The sequence below is a fragment of the Peromyscus leucopus genome, chromosome 1 (genome assembly GCF_004664715.2).
Source record: "Peromyscus leucopus breed LL Stock chromosome 1, UCI_PerLeu_2.1, whole genome shotgun sequence".
In the NCBI taxonomy this organism is placed as follows: Eukaryota; Metazoa; Chordata; class Mammalia; order Rodentia; family Cricetidae; genus Peromyscus; species Peromyscus leucopus.
The window spans coordinates 102,116,664-102,144,158 of record NC_051063.1 but is presented as its reverse complement, the minus strand read 5'-3'; the positions used below and the strand labels follow the sequence as shown (position 1 = coordinate 102,144,158).

Here is a 27,495-nt window from a genome sequence, read left to right as displayed (position 1 = left end):
TGCCATCACTGGGGTTTACAGAGGGAAGGGACTGATTGCTGAAAAGTTTGTGTACATAGGTAGCCAGGAAAGACTAAATGGGCTTTTGATGTAGCAACAGACACTTATTAAATAGTTCAGCCTCTGAAGTTTTGATTGGTGAGAATAGTTAGCCTTGCCATCCTTTTCTTATTTTAATGGAGTCAAGAGAGAACAAAAATGACCAAAATTTCTGTCAGGGCATGGTGGTGTCCATCTCCATTCTTGTACAGGAGGCTGAGCCAGGAGAATTTTGGGTAGTTGCCCACCTGGGTTGTGTAGTGGAATCCTATGTATGTGAGGGTTGGGGTGTGTGGGAAAAAAACTGAAAGCAGATTTCCCTTGAGGGCCTGTACCCACACTTGGGCATGTCTTATTTGCTGTAACTCTTCTTTGAGAAGCCCACAACACTGTTCTTGGATGTGTTTCACCTTTTTTTCTGAGAGCCTCTTTCTTAACAATTGTGTTGAAGTCTATATTAAAATATCTTTATCAAACCCCAACTCTGTTTCATAAAAGCAAAAGGAAGAAACTACAGAGTGAAGCAAGCAAATAGTCTAGATGGAAAAATCAACTAACATACGGACCAGAATCCTGGCTCCATGGTGCTAGGTCCAGATGATCAGAGTCAGCAGCAGGGGCCTTAATGGGAGAGGGAAGACTGGTACTGTAACATGGACATTTTTTTCCTAGGTGCATTTCATACAGCTTATATACTGAGTGTGGTTAAAACCAAAGGTGCTCAGAGGTCAGAAAACTGCTCCTGAGATAAGCTAAGAATATTTTATACCATCTAGAGTAGCATAGCTATAACAATAGCAATAATAGTAATTTCAGCTGGGTGTGGTGGTGCACACCTTTAATCCTAGTACTGAGGAGGCAGAGGTAGGCCGATCTCTGAGTTTGAGGCCTGTGTAGTCTACTTACCAGGTTCCAGGCCAGCCAGGCTACACAATGAAACCCTGTCTGTAAAAGAAAAGCAGATTGGACTTTTTTGGTTTCTTTTTAGACTTTAAAAAAAATTTGTTAGTTTGTTGGCTTATTTATTTAGTTATTTATCGTGTGTGTGTGTGTGTGTGTGTGTGTGTGTGTATACACATGTTCACTGGTGTGCACATGCAGTTGCCGGAAGAGGATCTTGGATCTTTCAGAGTTGTAGTTACTGGTGTTTGTGGGATGCCTAGCTTGCTTTGTGGGTGCTGTGATCCAAACTCTGGCCCTTCTGATTGCATAGCAAGTGCTTTTAACTGCTGAGCCATCTTTCCAGCCCCTAATAATAGTTTCTAAGAAAGGGAAAATAAGATATGAAAACCTGCAACTCTTCAACTTTGCTGATGATAATGTAAAATGATGCAGTTACTATGAAAAAACAGTCTGGTGGTTCATCAAAAATTAAACATAAGAGTTACCACAACCCAGCAATTACATGCATAAGTATATAACCAAAAAATTGAAACAGGTACTCAGACAAGTACATGTAGACACATGTTCATAACAGCATAAGTCTAAGGCCAAATGGGAAAATATCCTGAATGCTCATGAATGGATAAATAAGTTGTATTGTATGCATGCAATGGAGTGTTTGCAGCCCTGAGACAGAAGTGCTGATACACACAGCAGATATCTAAAATAAATAAATAAAATTAAATTAAATAACCATTATACTAAATAAAAGAAGTTAGGGGTTGGGGATTTAGCTCAGTGGTGGTGCACTTGCCTAGCAAGCATAAAGCCCTGTGTTCGGTCCTCGGCTCCGGGGGGGGAAAAAAAAGAAAAAAGAAAAAAAAAAGAAGTTAGTTACAGAAGGTTACATTGTTTCCATTATATGAAACACCCAGACTAAGTAAATCCATAGACACATCCTAGAGTCAAAATACATATTGGTGGTGGGCAGGAACTGGAAAGGGGAGAGAATGAGAAGAAAATATTTATTGGAATTTTTTTTTTTTTTTTTTTTTTTTTTTGGAGGCAGGGTCTCACTCTGAAGTCTAGGCTGGCCTTGAGCTTGTGATAATCCTCCTTCCTCAGTCTCTTGAGTTTGGGCATTGCAGATGTAAGCAAGGACTCTAACCCCTCCACCCCCTCCCATACAAGGACCAGCTCAGGCTGGTCTTGACAGCTCTCTCCTGCCTCAACTTCCCAAGGGGATTACAGCTTTTTCTTTCCTTCTTAGCACTGGGGATCAAACGGGGTCTTTTGCAGCCTAGATAGGCACCTTACTAAGCTATGTCTCCACCTCATTTCATAATTTTATTTTGAGATAGAGTCTCACTGTTTCCTAGACTGACCTTGAAATCACTCTATTGTCTAGGCTGTCCAGCTGAGAAATAATAATAATGATGATGATGATGATGATGATGATGATGATTTTGGCACTGGGAATTGAACCCAGGTTTTTCATATGCTAGGCAGTGTCCTTCCATTGAGCTACATACATTCCCAGCTCTCTTCCTCCTCCACCTTCTCTTCCTGCTGCCTCTGCTGCTGCTGCCTCTTTCCCATTTCCTCTTCCTACAAAGTAACTGGATTTCACTATGTAGCCTTGGCTGTCCTGGAGGTTGCTATGTTTATCAGGCTTGTGTAGCAGGAATCTTAAAAGTTCTTATTAATAAAATCAAACCCGAGGCGAGTTATTGGGGTCCATGCTGGTAGATCAGAGAGACAGAACAAGCCACAGCTATCTCACCTCGCCGGATCCTCAGCTGGTCTTGTTTCCTCCGACTGGAAGCTTCTGTGTCCTCATCCCAATGGCTCTCAGCTGAACTGCTGCTCAAAAGCCTGAAGCTTAACCAGGCCAAATGTTTAACCAGCCAAATGCTTAACCAGCCAAATGCCTCTAGTTTCTTGTCCTCACGCCTTATATATCTTTCTGCTTTCTACCACCACTCTCTGGGATTAAAGGTGTGTGTCACCATGTTTGGCTGTTTCCATTGTGGCCTTGAACTCACAGAGATCCAGAGGGATTTCTATCTCTGGAATGCTAGGATTAAAGGTGTGAGTGCCACCATTTTCTAGCCTTTGTATCTAGTGGCTGTCTGTTCTCTGACCCCAGATAAATTTATTAGAGTACACAATATTTTGGGGAACACAATACCACCACAGGCTTGTCTCAAACTCACAGATCCACCTGCCTCTTCCTCTTGAGTACTGGGATTAAAGATGTATAACACCACACCCAGCCCTCTCTTACTTATTTATGAGCAGTAAGTTTTACTTTAGAAGGATAGAATTGCTTTGGAACTAGGTAGAGTTGGTGTTAAACATATCCTGGGACTATACTGTTTGCCCCTGAATTGTTCATTTTAAAACAATTCATTTGTATTATATGAATTTTATCTCAAGATACTACTTAGAAAAAATTGTTTTATATGTATGTGTGTGGGCCTGAATGTATGTATATATGTACACCACATGATCGTAGGTACACACAGAGGCCAGAAGAAAGTCATTGCCCCCCTAGAACTGGAGTTATAGGTGGTTGTAAGCTCTCCAATTTGAGTACTGGGAACTGAACCCTAGTCCTCTGCAAAAGCAGCCAGTGCTCTTAAATACTGTGCCATCTCTCTAGCCTCCCTCTATTTTAAACCTTAGCAACAAAAGGAAGAAAAGATATGTTGTACTTTTTCAAAAGAATAAAGAATAGCTGGGCATGGGGGCATATATCTCCAGTCTCAGCACTTGGGAGACAGAAGTCACATATACCCTAGAGAACCTCTGCTCATTCCTGTAATTCCTAGCACTCTTGAGGTCAAGGCAGGAGGATTGCTGTAAGTTTGAGGCCAGATCGAGTGAATTGGTAGACCAAGTTTGTATGGGTTAGAAGCACTAAAAGGAAAAAAAATACTTAATCTAATAGTCTCATGTGAGCCAGACATTTTAGACATTTTTTAAGAACATAAGGGGACCAGCCAATGGTGGCACACAACTTTAATCCCAGCACTTGGGAAGGACCTCTGTGAGGCCAACCTTGTCTACAGAGTAAATTCCAGGATAGCCAGGGTTACACAAAGAAACTCTGTCTTGAAAAACAAAAAACAAACAAACAAACACCCCCCCCCAAAAAAAAACAAGAACATGAAGGAGGAATGGGAGCTGGAGAGATGGTTTAGTGGTTAAGAACGCATACTGCGCCGGGTGGTGGTGGCACACGCCTTTAATCCCAGCACTCGGGAGGCAGAGGCAGGCGGATCTCTGTGAGTTCGAGGCCAGCCTGGGCTACCAAGTGAGTTCCAGGAGAGGCGCAAAGCTACATAGAGAAACCCTGTCTTAAAAAGCCAAAAAAAAAAAAAAAAAAAAAAAAAAAAAAATGCATACTGCTCTTGAAGAGGACCTGAGTTTGGTTCCCAGCATACATGTCAGGTACCTCACAACTGCCTATAACTCTGGCTCCAGGGGATTCAATACCTCTCACCTCAGTGGGCATCTGCATATACACATATATACATACATGCATGCATGCATACATACATACATACATACACACATATAATTAAAAAAATGTAAGAGGAAGGCTGATGAACATGTTTCAGGAGATAAATATGCTTACTACTAATCCTGATGATCCAAGTTCCATAGGACCTACATGGTAGAAGGAGAGAACTGACCCCTTCTGACCTCACATGTAGCATGGCATACACCTTCCACTCTACCCACGTTTAAATAAATAATAAACAAATGTAATTTAAAAAGAAGAATGCAAAATGAGTTTGGCTTGGTGGTGCAGATATGTAATCCTAGCTACTTGGGAGTAATAGGTTTTCTGTATCTGGATAATAGGTTTCTCTGCCGACACAGTAAGCCAGATCAAGCTGAATTGAAAAAGTATAACAACAGGTTTATTTGAGCCAAGCAACTCCTGGGTGGGTTCTCTATTCCCAGAGATGGAGATTGGGGAAGCCACCCGCCCGAACTAAAGCAGGGAGATTAGATAACCTGTAGGCAAGGGGTGATGACGTGTCTGCCGCAAGCAGGGTTTGTGCCCAAGTATGGTCAAAAGCTGGAATGCTTAGGCAGGGACTTGGGCTTCTGGCAGCAACAGGGGAGGAAGTTGCAATCGTCACCAGGAATGTGTAACTGGGCTTTTTGGCGCCTTTTCTTTATGGTGATTCTCTGAGAGGGTGGGTTTTGGAGAGAGAGAGAGAGACAGGAATAGGGTGAGCTGGAGATTCCAACTGAACAGGGAGGACTGCAAGTTTACCTCAGACTAAACAAGTTAATGAGATTCTGCTCCAAAATAAAAGTAAAAAGGGCTGGTGGTATAGCCCAAAGATGGATTACTTGCTTAGTAATCCTGAGGTTTAAGCCCTAGTACCAACGTGTGTATGTGATGATGTTGGCATTGAGGAATCCCAACAAACCAGGATCAGTTCTTAACAATCAGGAAAGACAAAGAGTACCCAAGGCTCTTAGTAAAGACTGTGGAGGAAGCAAGTATATTCCAGGAAGAAAAGCAACTCCTGTGCTGAATAAATGCCTTACTGTATCTGAAGACAAAACAATGAAGGCTTGAGTATGGCTGGAAGTGCAGGATTTACTGGAGGCTAGAGTAACCATTAGAGCAGTGGTTCTCACCCTTCCTAATGCTGTGACCTTTAATACACTTCCTCATGGTGTGCTGACCCCCATCATAAAATTAGTCCATTTCTATTTCATAACTGTGATTTTGCTACTGTTATAAATCATAATATAGATATCTGATATGCAGGATATCCAAAATGTGACCCAAATGGGTTGTGACCCACAGGTTGAGAACCATTGCAGTAAAGGCTCTTCAGTTTTCTCTCGGAGAGCCTGTATTAAACACCTAAGGCTGCCCTCCTGGACCTAGTAATTCCCCTCCCTTGCACGGAAATAGGGTATGCTAATTTGTCTGTAATTCTATAGAAGCCCCATGGTTGCTTAGGCCTATCCCATCCCAAAGATGGTTGAGATGCACTGAGGAGGCACTATTCTCTGCACTGCATCCTAGGGAAGGATGAGTTAATAAGCCTTCAAAATTATATCAGACCCATGATCCTATCCAAACTAGGCCTTGGCTGGTGGAGAGATAAGGACAGACTTTATCGTGATAGTATGTGGCATATGTGCCTAAGAGAATCAATTCCTTCTGAGTTGAAAGGTCTGCCTGCTTTCACAAGAGGAATCCTTGAAGAGGGGCTGCAGTGGATCTGCTATGGGTACCCTGACTCACCATGCCCTCCCCTGTCTGACAGTGACTCGGCATAATCACCTCAAGGACTTCATGCTGGTGGTATCTATTGTTATTGGCGTGGGTGGCTGCTGGTTTGCCTATATTCAGAACCGTTACTCTAAGGAGCACATGAAGAAGATGATGAAGGATTTGGAAGGGTTACACCGAGCCGAACAGAGTCTGCATGACCTTCAGGAAAGGTAAGGTCTTGCTTCTTTACCCAGCCCTGGTACTGCCAGCTCTTGGGAACCTCCTGTTTTGTGAGCCCTTTAGCCCCTAACACCCTGTTGACACGGGTGTAAGGGCTATACCATCCTCTAGAACTGTTCTGAGATCCTAGCTTCCTGCCATCCAGTTCGGTTGCCCTGGGTCGTTCTTGAGAGAGGATTTTATTCTATTTTATTTAAAAACAAAACTAACAGTTTCCTCTCTGAGCTTGAAAGGAGAAATGCAAAGCTGCCAGAGGTTGTGAGCTTCCCTGGCAGGGGGCTTGTTATAGGTCCTTCTGTTTCTTGTCTTACATCTTGATTGCTTCCTTTCTCATGCAAAGAGGTGCATTAACTGTTTCTCTTGGCTCCCAAAGAAACCTCATAAAACAAGCCATGTGTCTATAACCCTAGCTTTTTGGAGGTGGAGGCAGAAGGATCAAGAGCACAAGGTTATCACAGACTAGGCTACATAAGACTGTTTCAAAAAGAAAACAAAAATGGCTGAGAATATAGCTCAGTTGATAGAGTACGTGCCTAGCATGTGCCAAACACCACATAAAAGTGGACTTAGGGGCCTGGCAAGGTAGTTCAGTAGGTAAAGGTGCTTGCTGTCAAGCTTGGCATGCTGAGTTCAACACCAGAACCCACATGTTGGAAGAACAGAACTAATTCCCTAATCTCTACATGCTCCCATGTGGGTATATGCACAGACATACATATACATACTCAGTGTAAAAATATTTTTTTGGAGGCAGGAGGATTAGAAGTTCAAGGTCATCTTTCACTACATAGCAAATTTGAGGTCAGCCTGGTCTATTAAGGCTCTATCTCATAAAGAAAGAGGTAAAGAAATAAAGTGACCTCATAAAAAAACTTTCATCCTGTTCCCTTAGTTCTTTCTCATATACTCTAAATACCTTAAGTATTGACTTCTGTGACTGAGTGTATATTCCTTTTCAGAACTCTTTGTCATTAATCTGAAGGAAGGGGCTGAAGAGAGTTGATGTCTGAGCATATGCCTGTAATCCCAGCATTTGGGTGGTAGAGGCAGGTGAATCAGGAGTCTAAAGCTATCCTCGGGGTTGGGAATTTAGCTCAGTGGTAGAGTGCTTGCCTAGCAAGCGCAAGGCCCTGGGTTCGGTCCTCAGCTACAAAACAAAACAAAACAAAACAAAACAAAACAAAACAAAACAAAAAAAACACCTATCCTCAACTGTATAGGGAATTCCAGGTCAGCCTTGGCTATGAGACCCAGTCTCAAACTGTCCCCCTGAAAGAAAGAAGCCTGGTTTGTGTCTTCCACCTCTCTCTCTCTCTCTGTATGTGTGTCTCTCTTTGTGACTGTGTGTACATGCACAAGTATGCACACAATTGTGTGTGTGTACATGATATGTATGTGTGTTTTGAGACATAATATTACTATATGTAGTCCAGGTCTAGGCTGACCTTGAACTCATAGTGGTCCTCTTGTCTCAGATTTCCAAAAGATGGGATTACAGGTTTCCACCACCAACTTGGCTTCTTTAGTGTTTTGGTTGTTGTTTTTTGTTTTTAATGACAGAGTCTCATTGTGTAACCAAGCCTGGCCTGGAATTCATGATGATCCTGCCTCAGCCTCCCAAGTGTTGGAATAGCAGAACTGCACTATCATGCTTGAGACATTTAAAGAACTACTTTTAAGTAGCAGACACAATTTTCTTTGGTTGGGCCAGGAAAGGCTTTCTTATGAGCAAGATTTCTTTTTGGTTTAGGGTGGGTTTTTAATTAATTACTTAATTTATTTTTTTTTTAATGTATCCTTGGCTGGCCAGGATCTCATTGTGTAGACCAGGATGGTCTGGAACTCAGAGATATGTTTGCCTCAGCCTCTCAAGTGATAAGTCTAAAGGCATACACCACACCTGACCCATGAGCCACATATTTTTAAAAGTGTATTATTGCTTTTAATAATCATGACTCTTTGAAGTTGTTAGGTACTATTATTATCTGTCTTAGAGTTGAGGAAATAAAGTCTAGGAAGGTTACATGTCAGCAATGAACAAAGATTTTAAGATTTGTTTTTATTTTATGTGTATGAATCTTTTGCCTGCATTTCTGTATGTGTATCATGTATGTGCCTGGTAACACCAGAAGAAGGCATCAGATCCCCTGGAACTGGAGTTACAGCCAGTTGTGAGCCATCCTGTGGGTGCCTGTAACCAATCCCAGCTCCTCTGGTAGATCAGTATTCTTAACCGCTAGCCATTTCTCTAACCTCTGAGCTAGGAATTTTGACACTCTCTAGCAGCATTACCAGATTCATGTCTGTGGACTTAGCTTCTAGGGGGCAGGAGGCGTTTGATTTCTAAGCTGATTCCTGATTACTCTGCTGGGCCCCTTATTCTTGGGTCCTTGCTAACTAGAGGCTAACTGCTGCTGTCTGAACAATTCCCAAACTTCATTCGTCTGAAAAACATGTACTGTTTTCATTCCAAAGACAAAAGAATCTAAGCAAGAGACATTCCAAGTTTGGGGATAAAACTTAAGCTCTGAGCCCTCCCTGCTCTCCAAAACCTCCTGAGCTTAATGGCCACTGCAGCACCAAGCACGAGGCAGACACCCTCCTCTGGACTTGTGCACACACATGTGCCCTTCTCTGACAGAATACAGAGCCTACACGCCACTTTGTCCCTCCTGTCTAGAAATCCTGCCACCATGAAGCTTTGGTGTGAATAAATATAGCACTGCATATACATTCCAATTAGGATCTCACTGTTTCAAAACAATTCTTTGAGGCAGGCAGGAATTTTGTTTCCTTTTTGCTATGAAGAAACAGGTGAAATGTATTCCTAGTCACACAAGTGTTAGAGCCACAGCCAGGGACTTTCAATCAGGCTGATTAATTTTCTTCCTTATATTGCCAATTGATTGTTGCCTTGGAGTAGGACAGTGCTTGATTGTACATTTATTTGCTCATTTCTGTATCCAATACTATTTATTGATATCTGTCTCCACTAGAGAATGGAGATACAAGGAGGTCCGTTTTACTTTAATGGCACTTCGTATTACATAGGAAAGATGTGGTAATACTGGCTTTTCAGAAAAGGCTACTTTGGAGACAAGAGCCTTTTGGTGAAGGGTTGAATCCCTAGTGTACAGTTTCTTGCAGTTGGGTCATGGGACAGTAGACATCAGCCAGGAAAGGAGATGGAAGGAAATGACGCTTCTAATTTTTTTTTTAAAAATCTGTGCATATATCGCCATCTGGTGTCCATTCTAAGGATGATCAACTCCTTCTGCAGGGCAAAGTAGGCAGCAAAGGGCTGTTATTGCAGAGCTGCTTGTAGCCTGTTTCTTCTTAGCAGGGCCACAGCCACAGCCAAGCCTGGACTTGCTATTTTTAAAAGACTTGAATTCTGTATCTGTCTTTTAATCATTGTTTTTCTTTGTTGATTTTGAGACATGGTCTCTTATAGCCAAAGCTGACCTTGAATTCCTTATCTTCCTGCCTCCACCTTTCAAGTGTTGGGTTTATAGATGTTCTTCACCATTCCTGGATATTTTCATTTTAAATAGACCATGTCCCTTGGTGGGGGGCTTTTTATTCTGTAGTCTATCTATTCTCTTTCTTATTACTACTTTTGGTAGTAGTAGTGATGGTAATCTTGTTGTGTAGCCCTGGGTAGCCTGGAACTTGCCATGTAGAACAGGTTGGCCTTGAATGTGCATTGATCCTCCTGCCTCTACCTCTTGGTACTACAAGCATGTGCCACCACATCTGGCCTTATCTTTTACTTTTCTCTACCTCAATTCTAAACCCTATCTCTCTTTTCATTTTCTTTCTTTCTTGTAGACGGTGTCTCACTATGTAGCCCTGGCTGGTCTGGAACTCACAGAGATCCACTCACCTCTACCTCCAGAACGCTGGAATTAAAGGTGTGCACCACCATGCCCAGCCTCCTTCTTTGAAAAATAGTTTTCTTACATTTACTTATTTATGTGTGTGTGTGAGGTGTGGGGTGTGCACTATGGTGTGGGTCTGGAGTTGAGAAGAACTCACCAGAGCCTGTTCTCTCATTCTACCACGTGGGTCCTTGGGGTCATCCTCAGTTGTTGTGCTTGGCAGCAAGCACCTTTCCCTCCTGAGCTACTTCACTGGCCTCTTCCTTCTTCCCTTTCCTTTCCCTTGTACTTTCCCTTTCCATCCTCTCTTACCTTTCCTGCCCCCTCCGTTCTTACCCCCCCCTCCCTTTGGACCAAACCAAGGACCTTACTCAGACTAACCCAGCACTTGATTGCTAAGTCTCTTCTCCTCTTTTTTATTATTCTCATATCCTAGTTCCCAGCTAACTTGGTGCTTCCTGCTAAGTTGAGAAGACTAGACAATAGCACAGTTCTTTTCATTTTCAGAGCAATTGGTAAACTTTTTCTCTTGGGTCTTGTCTTACTTAGTTAGGTTTCTATTGCTGTGATGAAACACCGTGGCCAAAAGCAGCTTGGGAGGAAAGGGTTTATTTGGCTTACACTTCCACATCACTGTCCATCATTGAAGGGAGTCAGGACAGGAACTCAAGCAGGTCAGGAACATGGAGGTTGCTGATGCAGAGGCCATGGAGGGGTGTTGCTTACTGACTTGCTCATCATGGCTTGCTTAGCCTTCTTTCTTTCTTTCTTTCTTTCTTTCTTTCTTTCTTTCTTTCTTTCTTTCTTTCTTTCTTTCTTTCTTTCTTTCTTTCTTTCTCTTTCTCTCTTTCTTTTTCTTTCTTTCTTTCTTTCCTTTCTCTCTCTCTCTCTCTCTCTCTCTCTCTCTCTCTCTCTCTCTCTCTCTTTCTTTTTTGGTTTTTGAGACAGGGTTTCTCTGTGTAGTTTTGGAGCCTTTCCTGGATCTCGCACTATAGACCAGGCTGGCCTCAAACTCACAAAGATCTGCCTGCCTCTGCCTCTCGAGTGCTGGGATTAAAGGCGTGTGCCACCACCGCTCGGCTCAGCCTGCTTTCTTATAGGATCCAGGACCACCAGCCTAGGGATGGCACCACCCACAATGGACTGGGCTCTCCCCCATCAATCACTAATTAAGAAAATGCCCTACAGCTGGATATTAAGGAGGCATTTTCTCAATTGAGTTTTCCTCCTTTCAGATAACTCTAGCTGTGTCAAGTTGGTATATAACTAGCCAGCACAGGTCTACGCCAGTCATTCCCTCCCCTGACTCCTTTCAGACACAGTTGATCACTCCTTTTGCCTCACTCAACACTGTGTAGTCATCTCTTTATTGTAGAATCTCACTGTAGACAGCCATTAGTCTACTGTTGGTAAACTTTGGAACAGGTGATGAGCACCTCCACCTCGCCTCCTCCCCCAGACAGGATTTCTCTGTGTAGCTGTCCTGGAATTCAACCTGTAAACAATCCATCTGCCTCTGCCTCCCAAGTGATGGGATTAAAGGTGTGCGCCACCACCACCTAGCTTAAGGATAGAGTTTTATTGAACTGATTTCCTTAAAATCTTACCAACTATGAAAAGTCCATAGGACCAAAGGCAACAGGTAAACTTTTAAGATCTACTTAGTCCAGTCCCTTGCTTGAACATGCATTTCTGTGTGTGTGTCAGTGTGTGTGTGAGCATACACACAGACACACACATAGACACGTATACGAGTGCATGCTGCTTGAAGCAGGCATCTGAGAGTCTGAGAGTTTGAGTTAATAATTATTTTCTCATCTTCCATAACTTCCCTCCTACCTCCACCTCACCTAAATTTGAACCATTAGCTATTGTCTCGCTTTTATCTTTCATTAAGCACTTTCTATATTTATTGAATTTTCCATATATCTCAAAATGGGAAAATAATTATGGACTTTGAAATCACAAAGATTTGAATTCTAGCCTTTTATTTCCCCTCTTCATATTCACATTGTCACAGGCTGGTGTTATTATCTGCTTGGAGGACAAATGTGTACTGCCTTGTAAACCAGTAGTTGTTATAATTTCAATGTGTGAGATATTTTAGGGGGGGTATTCAGATGTTTGTGAACCTGACTTCATGGTCTTGTTTATTAGCAACCTAAGAATTAAGGCTAACGACTGTGGTTTCTGTTGGTCCTGACTAGCTCAGATCTGCACAGCAAGCAGAGAGGCTATATGCTGAGAGTTAGTGGCTCTCATTTTCTTCCCTATTGTCACAACTTGTGGCATGTTAGCTGGCACCTCCTTGCCTGGTCTCCTCCAGCTTTCTACATTGCCCCCCACCTTCACCCCCAGGCTGCACAAGGCCCAGGAGGAACACCGCACAGTGGAAGTGGAGAAGGTCCATCTGGAGAAGAAGCTGCGTGATGAGATCAACCTTGCCAAGCAGGAAGCTCAGCGGCTGAAGGAGCTGAGGGAGGGTACTGAGAATGAGAGGAGCCGCCAAAAATATGCTGAGGAAGAGCTGGAGCAGGTAAGGTCCTGGATACCTCAAGAGATGTGTAAAGGGCAAGGGACCAGGGTCTGGCTAGAAAGCTTCATGTGTGAATGTTTTGAATATGATTCAAATCTTTCCTCTAGACTTACCAATAAGGTTAGTGGGAAAGCTAAAAAATGATTACCATTATTTTCAAAGAATGACAGATATCAGGAGATAAAAGTGATTCTTTTACCCCTACCCCTTTTCATTGAGGTTTTTAACATCAAGTGAATAAATCCTAAGTATCAAGCTACTAAGTTTTTACATATGGATACGCCTGTGTAAGCACCACTCAGAAAAGCTCCCTTTTGCTCTTGTCAAATTTTACTCCAAGAGTAACTATTGTCATAACCTCTAAACTAGATTAGTTTTACATGATTTTGAATTTTATAAAAATGTCAGTGGGGTGGTGAGAAGGCTTAGCAGTTAAGAAAATATCCTCCTACAGAGGACCTAAGCTCAGTTTCCAGCACCCATATTAGGTGGGTGTCTTACAACTGCCTGTGACTCCAGCTTCAAGGGATCCAACACCCTCTTCTGGCCTCCATGAGTACTGTACTCATGTGTATATCCCCAACCCCAATATACACACGTAATTTTAAAAAACTTTGTAAAAATGGCATTATATATTGGAGTGTGGCTTAGTGATAGAATCTTTTCCCAGCATGCATAAGATTCTGGGCTCAATCTCCAGCACAACAAAAATAAAATAAAACAGCACAAAGAATGGCATTATGTATACATGCTTTTTGCATTTGGTTTCTCTAAGTTAACATTGTGAGAGTCAGGTTGCATGCAGTGACTGATGATTGATTTCCATTCCACGACAGTCTTAGGAAAGCAAAAACAAACAAAAACACTTGGGTGTGGTGATGTATAGCTTTGACCTCAGCACTCATGGATCTCTGTGAGTTCCAGGCCAGCTGGGTCTATATAGCAAGTTCTAGGCCAGCCAGAGATATATAGTGAGACCCTGTCTCAAAGACAAAACAATACCCCCACCCAAACAGGGCTGGAGAGATGACTGAGGGTTAAGAGCACTTGTTCTTACAGAGGATCCAGGTTTGATTCCCAGCACCCAAATGGTGGCTCACAATCATCCATAACTCCAGTTCCAGGGGGTCCAAACCCCTCTTTTGATCTTTGAGGGCATCAGACACATATATGATGCACATACATACATTCAGACAAAACAATCATACATGTAAAATAAATATTTTTTAAAAGGAAGTAAAAAGGCAAACCACAATCAGAGAGGAAATATTATATGTGAGTATTTATAATTATATGTGTGTGTATGTATATGTATATATGCATACATATAAAAATGCTTACATTCAGGGTATATAAAGAACTCTTACAAATAAGAAAAGACAACTCATATTTTTACTTTATTTTTAGTATCTAGCAATAATTTTATTTTTTTCTCAATCTACCACACCAGATACCAAATGAGTGTCTGTTAAGCAATTTGAAAATCAGTATAGAGGGGTGGGGAACCAGAGGCACAAATGAATGGTAAAGAAATCTCACAAAGCTAGAGGTGCAGGCCCAGGGAGCTCAGCATATGGCTGAGACAGGAAGGGCACTCCAAGTTCAGGCAAGCCTGGGATACAACAAGTGAGACCCAGCATCAGAAACAACAACAAAATCAGAAAAACAAAACAAACAAACAAAAAAAAACTGGAGTTGTGGGATAGGCCTGTAATCAACCCTTGGGAAATAGAGGCCGGAGAATCAAGAGAATTTAAGGTCATGTCTGCTACATACTGAGTTGATGGCTAGCCTGTGCTAAGGTGAGAAGCCAGTAAGCAGCACCCCTCCATGGCCTCTGCATTAGCTTCTGCCTTCAGGATCCTGCCCTGTTTGAGTTCCTGTCCTGACTTCTTTCAGTGATGGACAGCAATACTGAAGTGTAAGCCAGATAAACCCTTTCCTCCCCAAGTTGTTTTTGGTCATGGTGTTTCATTGCAGCAATAAAAACCCTAACTAAGACACTGAACCGGAGCAAGATCAATAACCAGCTAGGCAGAACTGTAGAGGTGGGTGAGTGGTTAAGAGCACTGGCTGTTCTTCCAGAGGACTGTGGTAGTGCACCTGTATGCAGGTGCCTGCAGAACGAGAAGCATTGGCTCTCTTTGGAGCTGGAGTTATAGGCAGTTCTGAGCTACTTCATGTGGTGCTAGGAATTGAACATGTCTTCTGCAAGAGCACTCTTGCAGCACTCTTAACTGCTGATCCAGCTATCTATCCACCAGAGTTAGATCTTCAACCAAGTGCTTTGTCTGCCACGTTGTGATATTTTTTTAATTTACTACTATTTTCTTAATGTATATGAGCATTTTGCCTGCATCTATGTCTTTATACCACATGTGTGCTCAGTGCTCAAGGAAACCAGAAGAGTGTGTTAGATCCTCTGGAATTGGAGTTACAGACAGTTTTGAGTTGCCATGTGGGTGCTGAGAACTGAACCCAGGTTCTCTGGAAAGAGCAGCCAGTGCTCTTAACTGAGCATCTTTCCAGCCCACATTGTATTGTCTTGAGGCCCACACACAGACTCCAACTCACAGTAATGATTCAGTGACAGATATTCCCGAAGAGACCAGGAAGGCTGGCTGAGACTGGCTGTGTGACCAGGAGACTAAACTGATGTGATAGGAAAGAAGAGTGTGCTGGGGGAAAAAAAAAAACCTGTCCATTTGAATTCTGCTTGGCACTATTGACAAGTATTGTCAATATTGATCTTAAGTAGGCTGTTTTTCTTCTCTGCACTTACTTCCTTGTGTATGAAATTCAGAGAACAATCATTGTCGTTTCTTTCTACTGTAAGAATTGTAAAGCAGGTATGGACTCTGAGTTGTGAAGAACTGTACAGAGCGTTGGCGAGGGTCTGAATGTCAACAAACAGACCCACTTTCTATGTCCTCGTAGGTTCGGGAGGCCTTGAGGAAAGCCGAGAAGGAGCTGGAGTCACACAGCTCCTGGTACGCTCCTGAGGCCCTTCAGAAGTGGCTGCAGCTGACGCACGAGGTGGAGGTGCAGTACTACAACATCAAGAAGCAAAATGCCGAGAAGCAGCTGCTGGTGGCCAAGGAGGGGGTGAGGCCTGCTTTCCTGTGGGCCGCCTCTGCCCTCTCCCCTCCTTCCTGCCCTCTTCTTTTTGTGTTCCCCCCATTCTTCTCTGCTTTACCCTGTCCCCCCTTTGAGTGAAGAGATACATTGACAGTGGGTTCTGTTTCTTTTTCTAATGTCCACTTTCTAATTTTTGGAGGAGGGACTGAGTATTGAGGTACGCCCTCTTGTCTTCTGGGCATGATAAAGCAAGTAGGAGTGGGTAGAGGGCAAGCTTCCTCAGCTTTCCAAGCTGCCATGGGGACAGAAGACCCTCCTGACACTGGAACCCTTTACTTCTCAGTTTCTTCCAGTCCACCTCCTTCCTCCCTTTGCCTTACTTCACTTTTCTTATTTCCTCTTTCTCTTCTTTTTTCCTTGTGAAATTTAAGTGTGCTAGGAGGATGGGGACCCAGCTACAGGAAGGCCTTATTTCTTCCAACCATGACTCCACTCTCTTTAAGCTGGGTGCTTCATCTTTGCAGGCCGAGAAAATAAAAAAGAAGAGAAACACGCTGTTTGGTACCTTCCATGTGGCCCACAGCTCCTCCCTGGATGATGTGGATCATAAGATCTTAACTGCTAAGTAAGTAGCACCAGGTATCAGCTCCACAATGGCCGTCCTTAGAGCTTGACCCCAATCCCATCTCCTCACAATGGAGTGACATCTCTGCCCTCCTGTCCAAACCAATGCAGCTCCCACTTTGCTCTTAAATGTATGAATTTATTGTGGTTTTTAGTCAGCCATGCCTATACCCCAGCGCGTTCCTCCGAAAAGTGACCTCGTTCTTCTTGGGGCGTCCTCATGGCCCACAGCTGCAGTTAGTTCTCTCTCTCATCTCCTCAGGCAAGCACTAAGCGAGGTGACAGCAGCACTGAGGGAGCGCCTGCACCGGTGGCAGCAGATCGAGATCCTCTGTGGCTTCCAGATTGTCAACAACCCTGGCATCCACTCCTTGGTGGCCGCCCTCAACATAGACCCCAGCTGGATGGGCAGCACTCGCCCTAACCCTGCTCACTTCATCATGACCGACGACGTGGATGACATGGATGAGGAGATTGTATCACCCTTGTCCATGCAGTGTAGGTGACCTCTTTGTAGGGAGGAGAGAAGTAGCCTTGCAGACAAGATGAGAAGTCTGTTACCTCTGCTGTGCTTACACAACCATGGGGAAGAGGAAAGAAGTCAGCTCCTACCATTGGTTAATAAAACAATTCACATTGCGATACTTCTTTATAGCTGTCCTTTTAGTGTTTTCCCCTTGCTATATGTCTTCTCTGTCCTCTGTCTGTGTCTCTCTCTTTATTCTGTTTTTCTGTTTAGTCCTCCCTTTTCTACTCCCTACTATCTATCTTCATGAAAAAAAAATAATCTTTAGAGACTTTTTATTTATAGTATAAAATAATATTCATTTGGACTGTTTGTGTTTATTTATTTCACTTTATGTTTCTTATTTTTCATTACTAAAGCAGGTGAATAGAATGATGTCTCTTTTCTTTGCCTTTCTGCGTGAGAACCCCATATAGTAGCAGTCCTTTAAAGTGGTCTATCCCTAAAGTCTCCAAGCCGGGAGGCATTCTTGCGCAGGAGGGAACTCCTGTACAAGTATGCCTGACTATCTCCCGAACTTGGGCTCCTCCTACCCCCATCCCTGGCCTGGTTCTTTCTTCTTTCCCCCAAAGGTGACCAGGGCTTAGGAGAGCACAGCCAGAAGGGATAGTATTCTGTGGCAATGCTTTAGTGACCGCCCCCTTCTGGTCCACAGCTGAATTTTTATTTGGATGGGAGATTATTTTAGCCAAATGAATTAGGTGTATCTATATAAGGGTGTTCTCGTGGGCCCATACCTTCCAGTGCAGAGGGGCTTGCAGGGCTGGATTGGGCTCTCACTGTCAGGAGGCCATATACATTCCCTGCCTCCCTGATGGACAGGCTCTTTCATCAGGCCAAATTTATATTTCAGACAAAACTTACTGTAAGTGTCTGTTTTTTTTTTTTTTTTCTTTTCTTTTTTCTTTTTGGTTTTTTGAGACAGGGTTTCTCTGTGTAGCTTTGTGCCTTTCCTGGAACTCACTTGGTAGCCCAGGCTAGGCTGGCCTCCAACTCACAGAGATCCACCTGGCTCTGCCTCCTGAGTGCTGGGATTAAAGGTGTGCACCACCACCGCCCGGCTGCAAATGTCCTTTTTAATGAGCTGATCCTGGAACTTGCTGTTTAGTCCAGGCTAACCTTGAATTTCTGATAATTCTCCTGATTTCCACCCCACCAACTGTTGGGATTATGAATATGTAGGACTATGTAAATTTTTTCAATAGTACAATAGGCCAAGCTTCTTTGTTTCCTTGATTTGATATCTTTTTTGTTTTGTTTTGTTTTTAATTTTGGTTTTTTGAGACAGGATCTCACTATATAGCTCTGGCTGGCCTGAACTCTATGTAAACCATGCTGGCCTCAAAATCAGAGATCTGCCTGCCCCTGCCTCACAAGTGCTGGAATTAAAGGTGTGTACCACCACACCTGGCTTGATCTGACATTTTGTTAGGTCTTAACCTAACAAGGTTTGGGTTACCAGTAGGCATTTCTAGATCCTAACTTATTGATCTAAAGGCTACTATGCTCTCTAGGTTAGGAGGAACCTTTGTTAGCTATGAAGGTTCTGCTCTCTACTCATTCCCTGTCCCCAGCCCTTCCTGTATCCCATTGATAGACAGGCCAAAACCCTTCATAAATCAGATTCTCTTCTCCTTTTGGCCTGGCTGTTGACCCTAGATGCTGCCTGGCTGATGGGGCGTAGGTTCAGTGACCGCTCTCTCTGCTCTACATCCGCCGGCTCGGATGATCAATCCCTCTGGAAATACCCGGGTTTGAGGAGCCCCTTTGGGGCTTTTGTTTTTCCGATTTTTGGAACTAAACCAACACTCCTATCCAATGGGCCCCTTCTTTTGCCTGCCTCACACCCCTGCCTGCTCCCTCTGTCCCCTCAGCACTTTCCCTACTAACTGAAGGGAGGGGTCCGGGAGTAATAAGAATCAGCCTGCTCAGCGGAGGACTGGAGAGAAAACATCTATGGTGATGGAAGGCTTAGGCCTTTCCCTTCAACTCAGCTGCAGATGTCCGAGTGGACCTTCTTCCAGCTGGGCTGCCAGGGAAGGAAAGGAAAGAACACTCCTTCTTTTTCTTTTTCATGTTTCTTCCCTTTTCTCACGGTTTCTACTGCCCACCCACTTCCCTTTCTATTATGGGTGTCTTTCTCTTCCAGCGTTTCATGCTTTGAAATGACCAGCTCTATAAGCCCTGCCGCCTAACTCTCCACACTATGGAATTGTGTTCTCTCTGTGGGTTGGCCTTGTAAAACTCTGCCAGCCTAGTAACCTCTGACTTTCTCCAACTTTTAAGGAATAAGTATTTTTTTTTTTTTTAAGTTGGAGCTGGGATTGAACCCAAAGATATGCTCTGACATATCCCTAGGTTACCTGGTGCCCAGGTTAGGGTGATAATTATCCTACAAGAGCCTGATTTGCAGTACTGATCCCGGGTCTAGGTCATTGTCATTTATGTATGTATTAGAGGAAATTTGGAAAGTTAAAAAAAAAAGCGTGAATAGTAGCACTGATGCCAGGTGTGGTGGTGCACGCCTTTAATCCCAGCACTCAGGAAGCAGAGGCAGGCAGATCTTTGAATTTGAGGCCAGCCTGGTCTACACGGTGAGTTCTGGGATAGCCAGGGCTACAAAGAGAAACCCTGTCTCCAAAAACAAAAACAAAAACAAAAAAAGGCATTCATTGTCTCACCATAGCTGAATACTTTTTCTTACATTTTTTTGTCAATTTAAGAGAAGATTTTATTTTTATTTGAAATTATGTAAATATTTGTGTGTCTTGAGTTTGGATTTGTGCACATGAGTGCAGTACCCATGGGGGCCAGAAGGGCACTTTGGATCCCTGATGCTGGAGTTACAGGCAGTTGTGAGTTGCTCAAAGTGGGTGCTGGGAATCGAACTCGAATCCTCTGCAAGAGCAGAACATACTGTTAACAGATACCTCTTCATCCTCCTCTTGTGAATTTTTGAGAAGTGGCTAAAATATTTATTGAGTACAATGACCTGTATAGGTATTTTGGAGATGTTACTTGAAAGTCTCAGAACAACCCACAGGATTTTACAAATATGGCTTAAATTGAGAATGTAAGTGACTTAGGGTCACAGCTAGAAGGAAAGGCTTGGGTTCAAACTCTAGTGTTTTGTGTTCTAAAGTTCAAGACTATTTCACAAAAATTTTTTATCGTTCTTTGTCCCTTGAAAGTTTTTGATGTTTTTTTTTTTTTTTTTTTTTTTTTTTTTTTTTTTTTCTGGAACAGGGTCTCATTATACAGCCCAGTCAACCTTTAGCTTACTTTATAGTCTGTTGGCTTCTAATTCATACTCCTCCTGCCTTGATCTGTCAAGTGCTGAGATTACAGTTATGTCCTACCACCTCCAGCTCCAGAGCATTTTAAGTATCTTCCATGTTCTTAAAATCTTTTTTATAAGCATCCCTTTTAATATCTCTGCTGTCTCCCAGCAAATAGATGTAGTCTCATTTTTTCATCATCTCACCTTTAAGTATACTTCCATACAACTATTAATAATGATCCAACGAACGTGTTTGTACGTAAGTCCTTATCTGTGTTGTGGATGATTCCTGAAGTTGGCTAAAATGGAAAGGCTGGTTCTTGCTGCTCTCCCGGACCTTGCTCCGAGTCCCTATCCTGGACTGCCCTGCCTGTGTCCCCCCACTAACTGCCTTGCTACTTCCCTGAATTGGCCTTAGGTCTCCTTCCACTGGAGTTGCCACTAAAACTGACCCGGGCACCTCGTCTACAATACCCCATCCTTTCAGATCCCACAGTGGGAGGTTTCTGGGAGGTGGTGTCCTTCTCCCTAGATTGGGTATCAAAGGTCCAGAGAGGTATCCAGCAGGCATATCTTTATGGGTACCTGCATCCAACCTGGGTTGGCCAATCCTTATACTCTCTTCACTCTCCTTGCAGCGCCCAGCCTGCAGAGCAGTGTTCGACAGCGCCTGACGGAGCCACAGCATGGCCTGGGATCTCAGAGGTTGGTAGAGGGCGAGGCTGGCCACTTCTTGACAAGTCGGGTGTCTCTGCGGCGAATGCGTAGCCTTTCATCTGGACAGTCTTTCAGTTCTGAAGGCCACGGAACCAGCCCTCCATCTGCCTCTGCTTCTTCTTCCTGCTCCTCTTCCACTACCGCCATCGCCACCACCACCTCCACTACCACCACCACCACCATCAACACCGTCCATGTTCACCCTGTGTATTATCACCACAGCACTTCCTATTTCCTCCAGATGGATCCCTACCCTGACCCAAGCCCTTCTGACAGCACCGCTGTGATGTCTGGGCACTCAGAGAGCTTGGGGTATCAGCTATCTCTCTTCCTACTGCTTTCTCTTGGCCTCTGCCTGCTGCCTGCTGCTTGTTGACCTCTGGGAGGTGTGATGGGGATCCCCCTTGTCCTTTCCTTTCTCAGTTCTTCGGTTCCTTATTAAGGTCAGCTTAATTTCCTACACCGGTCTTCCCTTTGCTGTTTGGGGTTTTCTGACTCTGAAAATGAGTAAAGGTCCTCTTCCCTCATAATCCTATAACACTTGTTTAAATTATGCACTTTCAGATCAGTTATCTCATTCCTTTACCCCTTAAACAAATGTTCTCTGTGTCAGGTACTCCTGAACGTGATAAGATGCAATCCCAGTAATCATGACTTATAGTCTTATCTGGGAAAGGCGCACAAAGAAATTATGAACCGATTTTTATAAGTGCTCTGGGGTACTGAGGAAGGAGGAATGACTAACAGTGTGTATCTAGGTGGAATGCTTCACAGAAGAGATGACATTTGTGGTGAAGCCCTATGCAGAGAGAAAGGAAATAGCATTCTAGCTTGAGGAAATGGTATGTGCAGAGGAATGGAGCTGTAAGAACATGGTATAGATTTGTAATGAAGGCATTGCAGATATGTTGGAGAGGAGTGGTAGATGAGGTCAGGAGGATAAAAAGTTCAGCAAGGTTAAGGGTTTGGCCTTTTATCTTTTCAGAAATGGAATGCCATAAAACGGTTTCTAAGTGAAAGTGAATTAGCTATACTTCCATTTTGGAGGACTCAGTGGGTAATTACAAGTGTTTGCTGCTAAGCCTGATGACCTAACTTTGAACCCCAAAATCCACATGGTAGAAGGAAAGAACCAACCCCTGGAAGTTGCCCTCTGACCTCCACATCTTTGCGATGTGTGTGTGCGTGTGCACACATACACAAAACAAATATGTGTAATCAAATAAAAATTAAAGTCTTTCTATTGTAGAGATAACATTGTAGTGGCCTGTATGTAGGAAGGAAAGAGAGGACGAAGGAGTTTTGAAGCATTGCAGCATACTGATTGGGGAAGTACTGAGATCTTGGCATGGGAAGATGATTCACTTGTAACTGGCTAGAGATACAGAAAGAAGAATCTAGGTTTCTAGCTTGACTGAGAAAATGAACACAACCTTCATGGAATTACACTACAGGAGAAGGAATACAGATTTGAAAATTTGGGGCAAGAAAAGTTAAGCAGGTACTCAAATACTTACTTGTTAGAGTAGGAAGTTAAGGCTCTGAAAGGGCAGTTTTCCCCAGGCTGCGGAAATTATTAGGACAGAGCACAGACTAGAACTTGACTTTTCATTCAGGACACTTGTTCTTCTGCAAGGTATCAGTAAGTGACCTAGAAAAGAGTTGAAAGTTTCTCCTCAGCCTGGTCTGGCAGCTCATTGACTTTCCCTGCTAATATGTCAAAATGTTAGGCCTAGGTCAAAGGTAGTAGCCTTGACCTTGTATGGGACAAGCCCTAAGAAAGGACTCCTCTTTGGAAGTACATCTCATCCCTGAAATTGTGACTGTAGTCCACTCCTGGTTGCCAAGCTGCAGCCTGCTTACTCTGTTGATTTCTTTTGGTCCGGCCTCACTGTGGCTGCCCAGCTCTCCATCTCTGCTTCACGAACCTTTGGACAGTTATCCTTGAGGGTTGTTCCTTTTGCCTCCACAAAGGAGCTGCCCTTTCCAGGATTATTGCTCAGCAGAGCTGCCCATTTTCACTCTCATCCTCATTTTCATCTGGAAGTTTGGGAAGAGAGACTGTTCCTCCCCATGCTTATGGAGAGGACTGGAATGGGTTGGGGAAGATAGGGGTTGCTATAGTTTCATGCTCTGAGGTCTAAGCAGAGGGCAGTGGGGAGGAAAGGGTGGGTAGTACCTGCATTCACCTGGCCTGTTCACTGCTTAATTTTCTTTTGCACCATGCACCAGAGGATCATCTCTAAAGGCAAACAGGCTCTCTAGTAAGGTTAGTAGCTTGGGATGGGAGTCCAAGGCAGCCTAGCCTTTGGGGAGGGATAACTCTGGCCTAAAAGGTCTCCGAAGTTCAGGGAGGGAAGATGAGCTTGCCTTAATGGACCTTTTCCCTCATATATCTACTAAGGCTTTCTCCTAGGTTCTTACTTTTCTGTGGGATTCTTATCATTTAATTGATGAGGGAGGCTTGGAAGGATGAGGATCAAAAACAAGTTCAGGACTGTGGGCCAGGAGAAGTGAGACTGGGAGGTCCAAGCTTTTTTTTTTTTTTTTTTTTTTTTTTTTTTTTTTTTTTAATCTCTTTTCCTTGGTGCTATAAAGATAGAAATTGCTAGGATCCTTATCTCCTCAGTTTAAAAGAGCCACCATTTTTAGTGTGGCTTCCCAGAATGTCTTGATAGTTTGTAGGTGGTTTATGTTTATGAGGAGGACTGTTACGTGCTTAGAGAAACAAGGACACTTTTTTATTGTGTAAGATATAGTCCTGGCTGGCCTCAAACTTGCTATGTAGCTAAGGGTAATCTTGACTCCTGATCCCTCTGTCTCTTCTTCCCAGTTGCTGGGAGTATAGGTGTGTGGTACCACATCTGCTTTTAGTTTAGTTTATTTTGTGTTTGAAATATGGCAATCCTATGTAGCCCTGACTGTTCATCCTGGAACTCACTATGTATGTACAGAAGGCTGGCCTTGGATTTGGGATAGTTCTCCTGCCTTAGCCTCCTAAGTACTGGGATTACAGATGTGCATTTGGTGAAGACACATTTAGATAGAAGCAAGGACCAGTGTCAGATGTATAAAGCCAAATAGAAGACTGAATATTTATAGACAGTAGATTATGTGACGGAAGCAGTATTTGTAGTAGAGGAGCTGGAGCTAGCCTTGTTCCCTTTCCACCTGCAAACAGGAAGGTACTGGCCCATGGAACTGCTGCTCAATTAGTTGTTCCCTGAGAAAGAAACCCACAATAGCTATGAGCCAACCCCCTTACTTTTGCCTGTTTCAGAAGGCTGATTCCCTTCCTAACCTTTGACCCCTGGCTTCCATCTTACCTGGTCCTATGTTTCCTCTCCTACTCTTCTAACTCAGATGTTTATACTTGTCCTTTGGCCTTCTCCTTTGCCTCTGTTGTGAGCTCTCAGGCCTCTAGGAAAGTGAAGGAGATTTCAAGATTGACAGGGTGTCTTAATATTCACCCCTTTGTTGTAGAGGCAGGAGCAGTGGCATCGGGGATTTGCTCATGGCCTTCCTGGGCTCAGCTAAGCCCTTAAAGGGTTTCTAGTCCCTGAACTAGACTCTGCGTATATGTCCAGTGTGTAATGGCATGGTCCCATAATTCAGACCTGCAAAGAAAGCCTCTTATGAGCGGTCCCATATTGGCCTTCCAGTTTGGCTGGCTTCATTGCCTTTACTTCTACAGTACTTTGCAATTTCCAAGTGCTTTGTTAACATTTTTGTTCCTCCAAACGGTCTTGTGAGATAATTAGTTTGATATCATCTTCACTGGGCAAAAATTGAGGCTCAGCAAAGATAGATGATTTATCTAAGATCACACAGAAGGGAGTGAGCTCTTTTCAACCCCTGTACCTTTAAAAGCCAATGTTCTATCTTCCTATGCCTCTCTACGTTCTCCCTGTCAGCAGAGCTCTGAAACAACCCCCACACTTCCTGCTTTGATTTGAACTCTGCAGAACTTCTCCATGACCTCCTATAAATCCTGTGAGAGGGTAGGAAGAGGGATTGTTTGCAAGGCTGTTCTAACTTCTCCTCCCCAGCCTTGGTCAGGTGTGCTGACTGCATGTGTCCTGTTCTTTGGAGCCTGGCCCAGACTGCATGTATCCCAGGTGTGATGGAATTAAGTGGGGGGAGGAAGGCATGGAAAAATGGTAATTCAGAGCAACATGCAGCTTCTATAGTAGCTTAGGGTCGAGCCCTAGGGAACTTTACCAGCTATGGGAAGGCGGATTATTTAAGAGGATGCCTATGGAATTTGAACCTGTGGTTTCTATCAGTGTAGCACCTTGGTATTCATCAGGGAAGGGTCCCAGCCATTGTAAAACTGTTTGCCTGATGATGATGGTATATAATAACATTTGTTTTTGTTTCTTTTTGTTTGTCTCTTTTCATCATTGTTCCCTTTCTCCTGTTTCTACCCACTTTTCCCTCTCCATAATCCTACTTTCCCTCTCTTTCTTCTCCCCCTCTTTGCATTTCCCTATATTCTATATTCCTTTTTCCCTTCTGTCCTATATCTTTCAGGGATTTGACCCATTCCGATTCGGAGTCCTCCCTCCACATGAGTGACCGCCAGCGTGTGGCTCCCAAGCCTCCTCAGATGGGCCGTGCTGCAGATGAGGCTCTCAATGCCATGCCTTCCAATGGCAGCCATCGGCTGATTGAGGGGGTCCATCCAGGATCTCTGGTGGAGAAACTGCCTGACAGCCCTGCTCTGGCCAAGAAGGCATTGCTGGCGCTGAACCATGGCCTAGACAAGGCCCACAGCCTGATGGAGCTGAACCCTTCAGGCCCACCTGGTGGCTCCCCACTTTTGGATTCTTCCCATTCTCTTAGCCCCAGTTCCCCAGACCCAGACACACCATCACCAGTTGGGGACAACCGAGCCCTGCAGGGTAGCCGAAACACACGGATTCCCCACTTGGCAGGGAAGAAGGCTGTGGCTGAGGAGGATAATGGTTCTATTGGTGAGGAGACAGACTCTAGCCCAGGCAGGAAGAAGTTTCCCCTCAAAATTTTTAAGAAGCCTCTTAAGAAGTAGGCAGGATAGGGTGGCAGTGTGGAGACAGCCTGTCCTTCCCTGGGTCTTCTGCCTCCCCCCTTCCTTTCTTTGAGATATCTGGCCCCTAGAGTGGGGCATGGAGGGGCTGGCCCAGGGGCCTGGGCACTGTACATACCTGCCCCACTCATTCTCGGTCCTTCATCATTATTTATTAACTGACCACCATGGCCGGCCTGCCCTGAAATCCTTCCTTCCAACCATGGCTGCTGTCACACCCTCTCCACTCCAGTGCATGTCTTAGTGCTGTCCCCTCAGTTCCCAGCTCCACCATCTCTGCTGTCCCAGTTTTGAGGTTTGGTTTTGTTTCTGTCTCCTGCTTTCAGGCTCCTCTCCCCCATTACTCCCCAACTTTTCCTAGCAGTTGTGGGGAAGATGGGAGGAGTAACTTCCGACACCTGTACCTCAGATCTGTTCATCCTACTCATAATCGTCTGCTGCCCCAGACTAGGCCAGGGTCCTAACCTCTGGGGTTTGTTCTGTGGAAGTATGATGGGCTGGAGGGAACCTCATCCTGGAGCTCATTTGGATCTCCAGGGCTCCATTCAGGGAGCGAAGCAACTCCCAGGGAACAAGTCACCAGAGTTTTGAGGAGAGACCAGGCTTGTATTGATGGGGAGAGACTGCTCTTAGTGGAGATGAGTAGATGCCAAAGCTGTGGGCTGTAAGGCACTTGCCATTTCTCTCTCGCCCTGCCCACTTCTGCCTTCCTCTTACCTCTGCTCCCCTCTATTGCAGGAGTGTATCTCTTAAGAGGTGCTGCCCTGAAGCCCCTCAAGCATCAGTACTGCTGGGGCTCAGGACAACTGGCTCCCCTGGCTATGGGAGCCACAGTCATGACACAGGGCTCTTGTGGAGCCCTGGGCAAGGATGTTGTATTTGAACCAAAAGACAAACGGTTTTCAAAGTAAAAAATAATAAAACAAAATCAATAAATCTCCTGAATTTCCCAAGTGCCTGCACAGCATCCTCCCTTGTCAGACTCCATTTTCATGTTACTGCATAGCCCGGGCCAGAGACTCAAATGGACACAGCTGTTGGGGAAGGGGTGGGGAAGGGAGATGGTATGGATGTGAAGGCTGCAGTGTGTGACACTTCTCCCCCCACGCCTCCCATCCTCCAGACAACTCTCTCCTTTACCTGTTTTTGCTATGGCTGTAAAGGTATTTTCCCTCTGCCCCATTCTGTCATGCCTTTACCCTGAGATCCTAATCTGGGCCTGGGTTGGGTGCAACTGGGGCTGGTCTTAGGCGGGTGCTAGGCTATAGACTGCCTTGTAGCCCCCTGGACACCCTCACATGGGTTTTTCTGTGTTATTTCATAAGATTCTTTGAAGTCCAATAAAGCATGTAGGAGATTTTAACCTC

The 27,495-nt window shown here is 44.2% G+C and overlaps 1 protein-coding gene across 6 annotated transcripts in view; it reads left to right on the top strand.

The window, feature by feature from the left end:
• The window catches only part of Stim1 (stromal interaction molecule 1), a 177,443-nt gene extending 149,948 nt beyond the window's left edge, over positions 1 to 27,495 (top strand). Inside the window, exons 6-14 of one of the 6 annotated variants that reach the window (XM_028889133.2) lie at positions 6,231 to 6,408; positions 12,658 to 12,835; positions 15,773 to 15,940; positions 16,438 to 16,538; positions 16,800 to 17,035; positions 18,723 to 18,815; positions 20,982 to 21,048; positions 23,293 to 23,329; positions 25,594 to 25,932. In XM_028889133.2, the coding sequence (XP_028744966.1) occupies positions 6,231 to 6,408; positions 12,658 to 12,835; positions 15,773 to 15,940; positions 16,438 to 16,538; positions 16,800 to 17,035; positions 18,723 to 18,815; positions 20,982 to 21,048; positions 23,293 to 23,329; positions 25,594 to 25,638 (1,103 nt within the window). In that variant the 3' untranslated portion in view covers positions 25,639 to 25,932. Of the gene's footprint in view, positions 1 to 6,230; positions 6,409 to 12,657; positions 12,836 to 15,772; positions 15,941 to 16,437; positions 16,539 to 16,799; positions 17,036 to 18,722; positions 18,816 to 20,981; positions 21,373 to 23,292; positions 23,330 to 25,593 lie in introns of all 6 variants that reach the window. The other 5 variants (XM_037196775.1, XM_028889134.2, XM_028889131.2 and 2 more) reach the window with 5 other exon arrangements.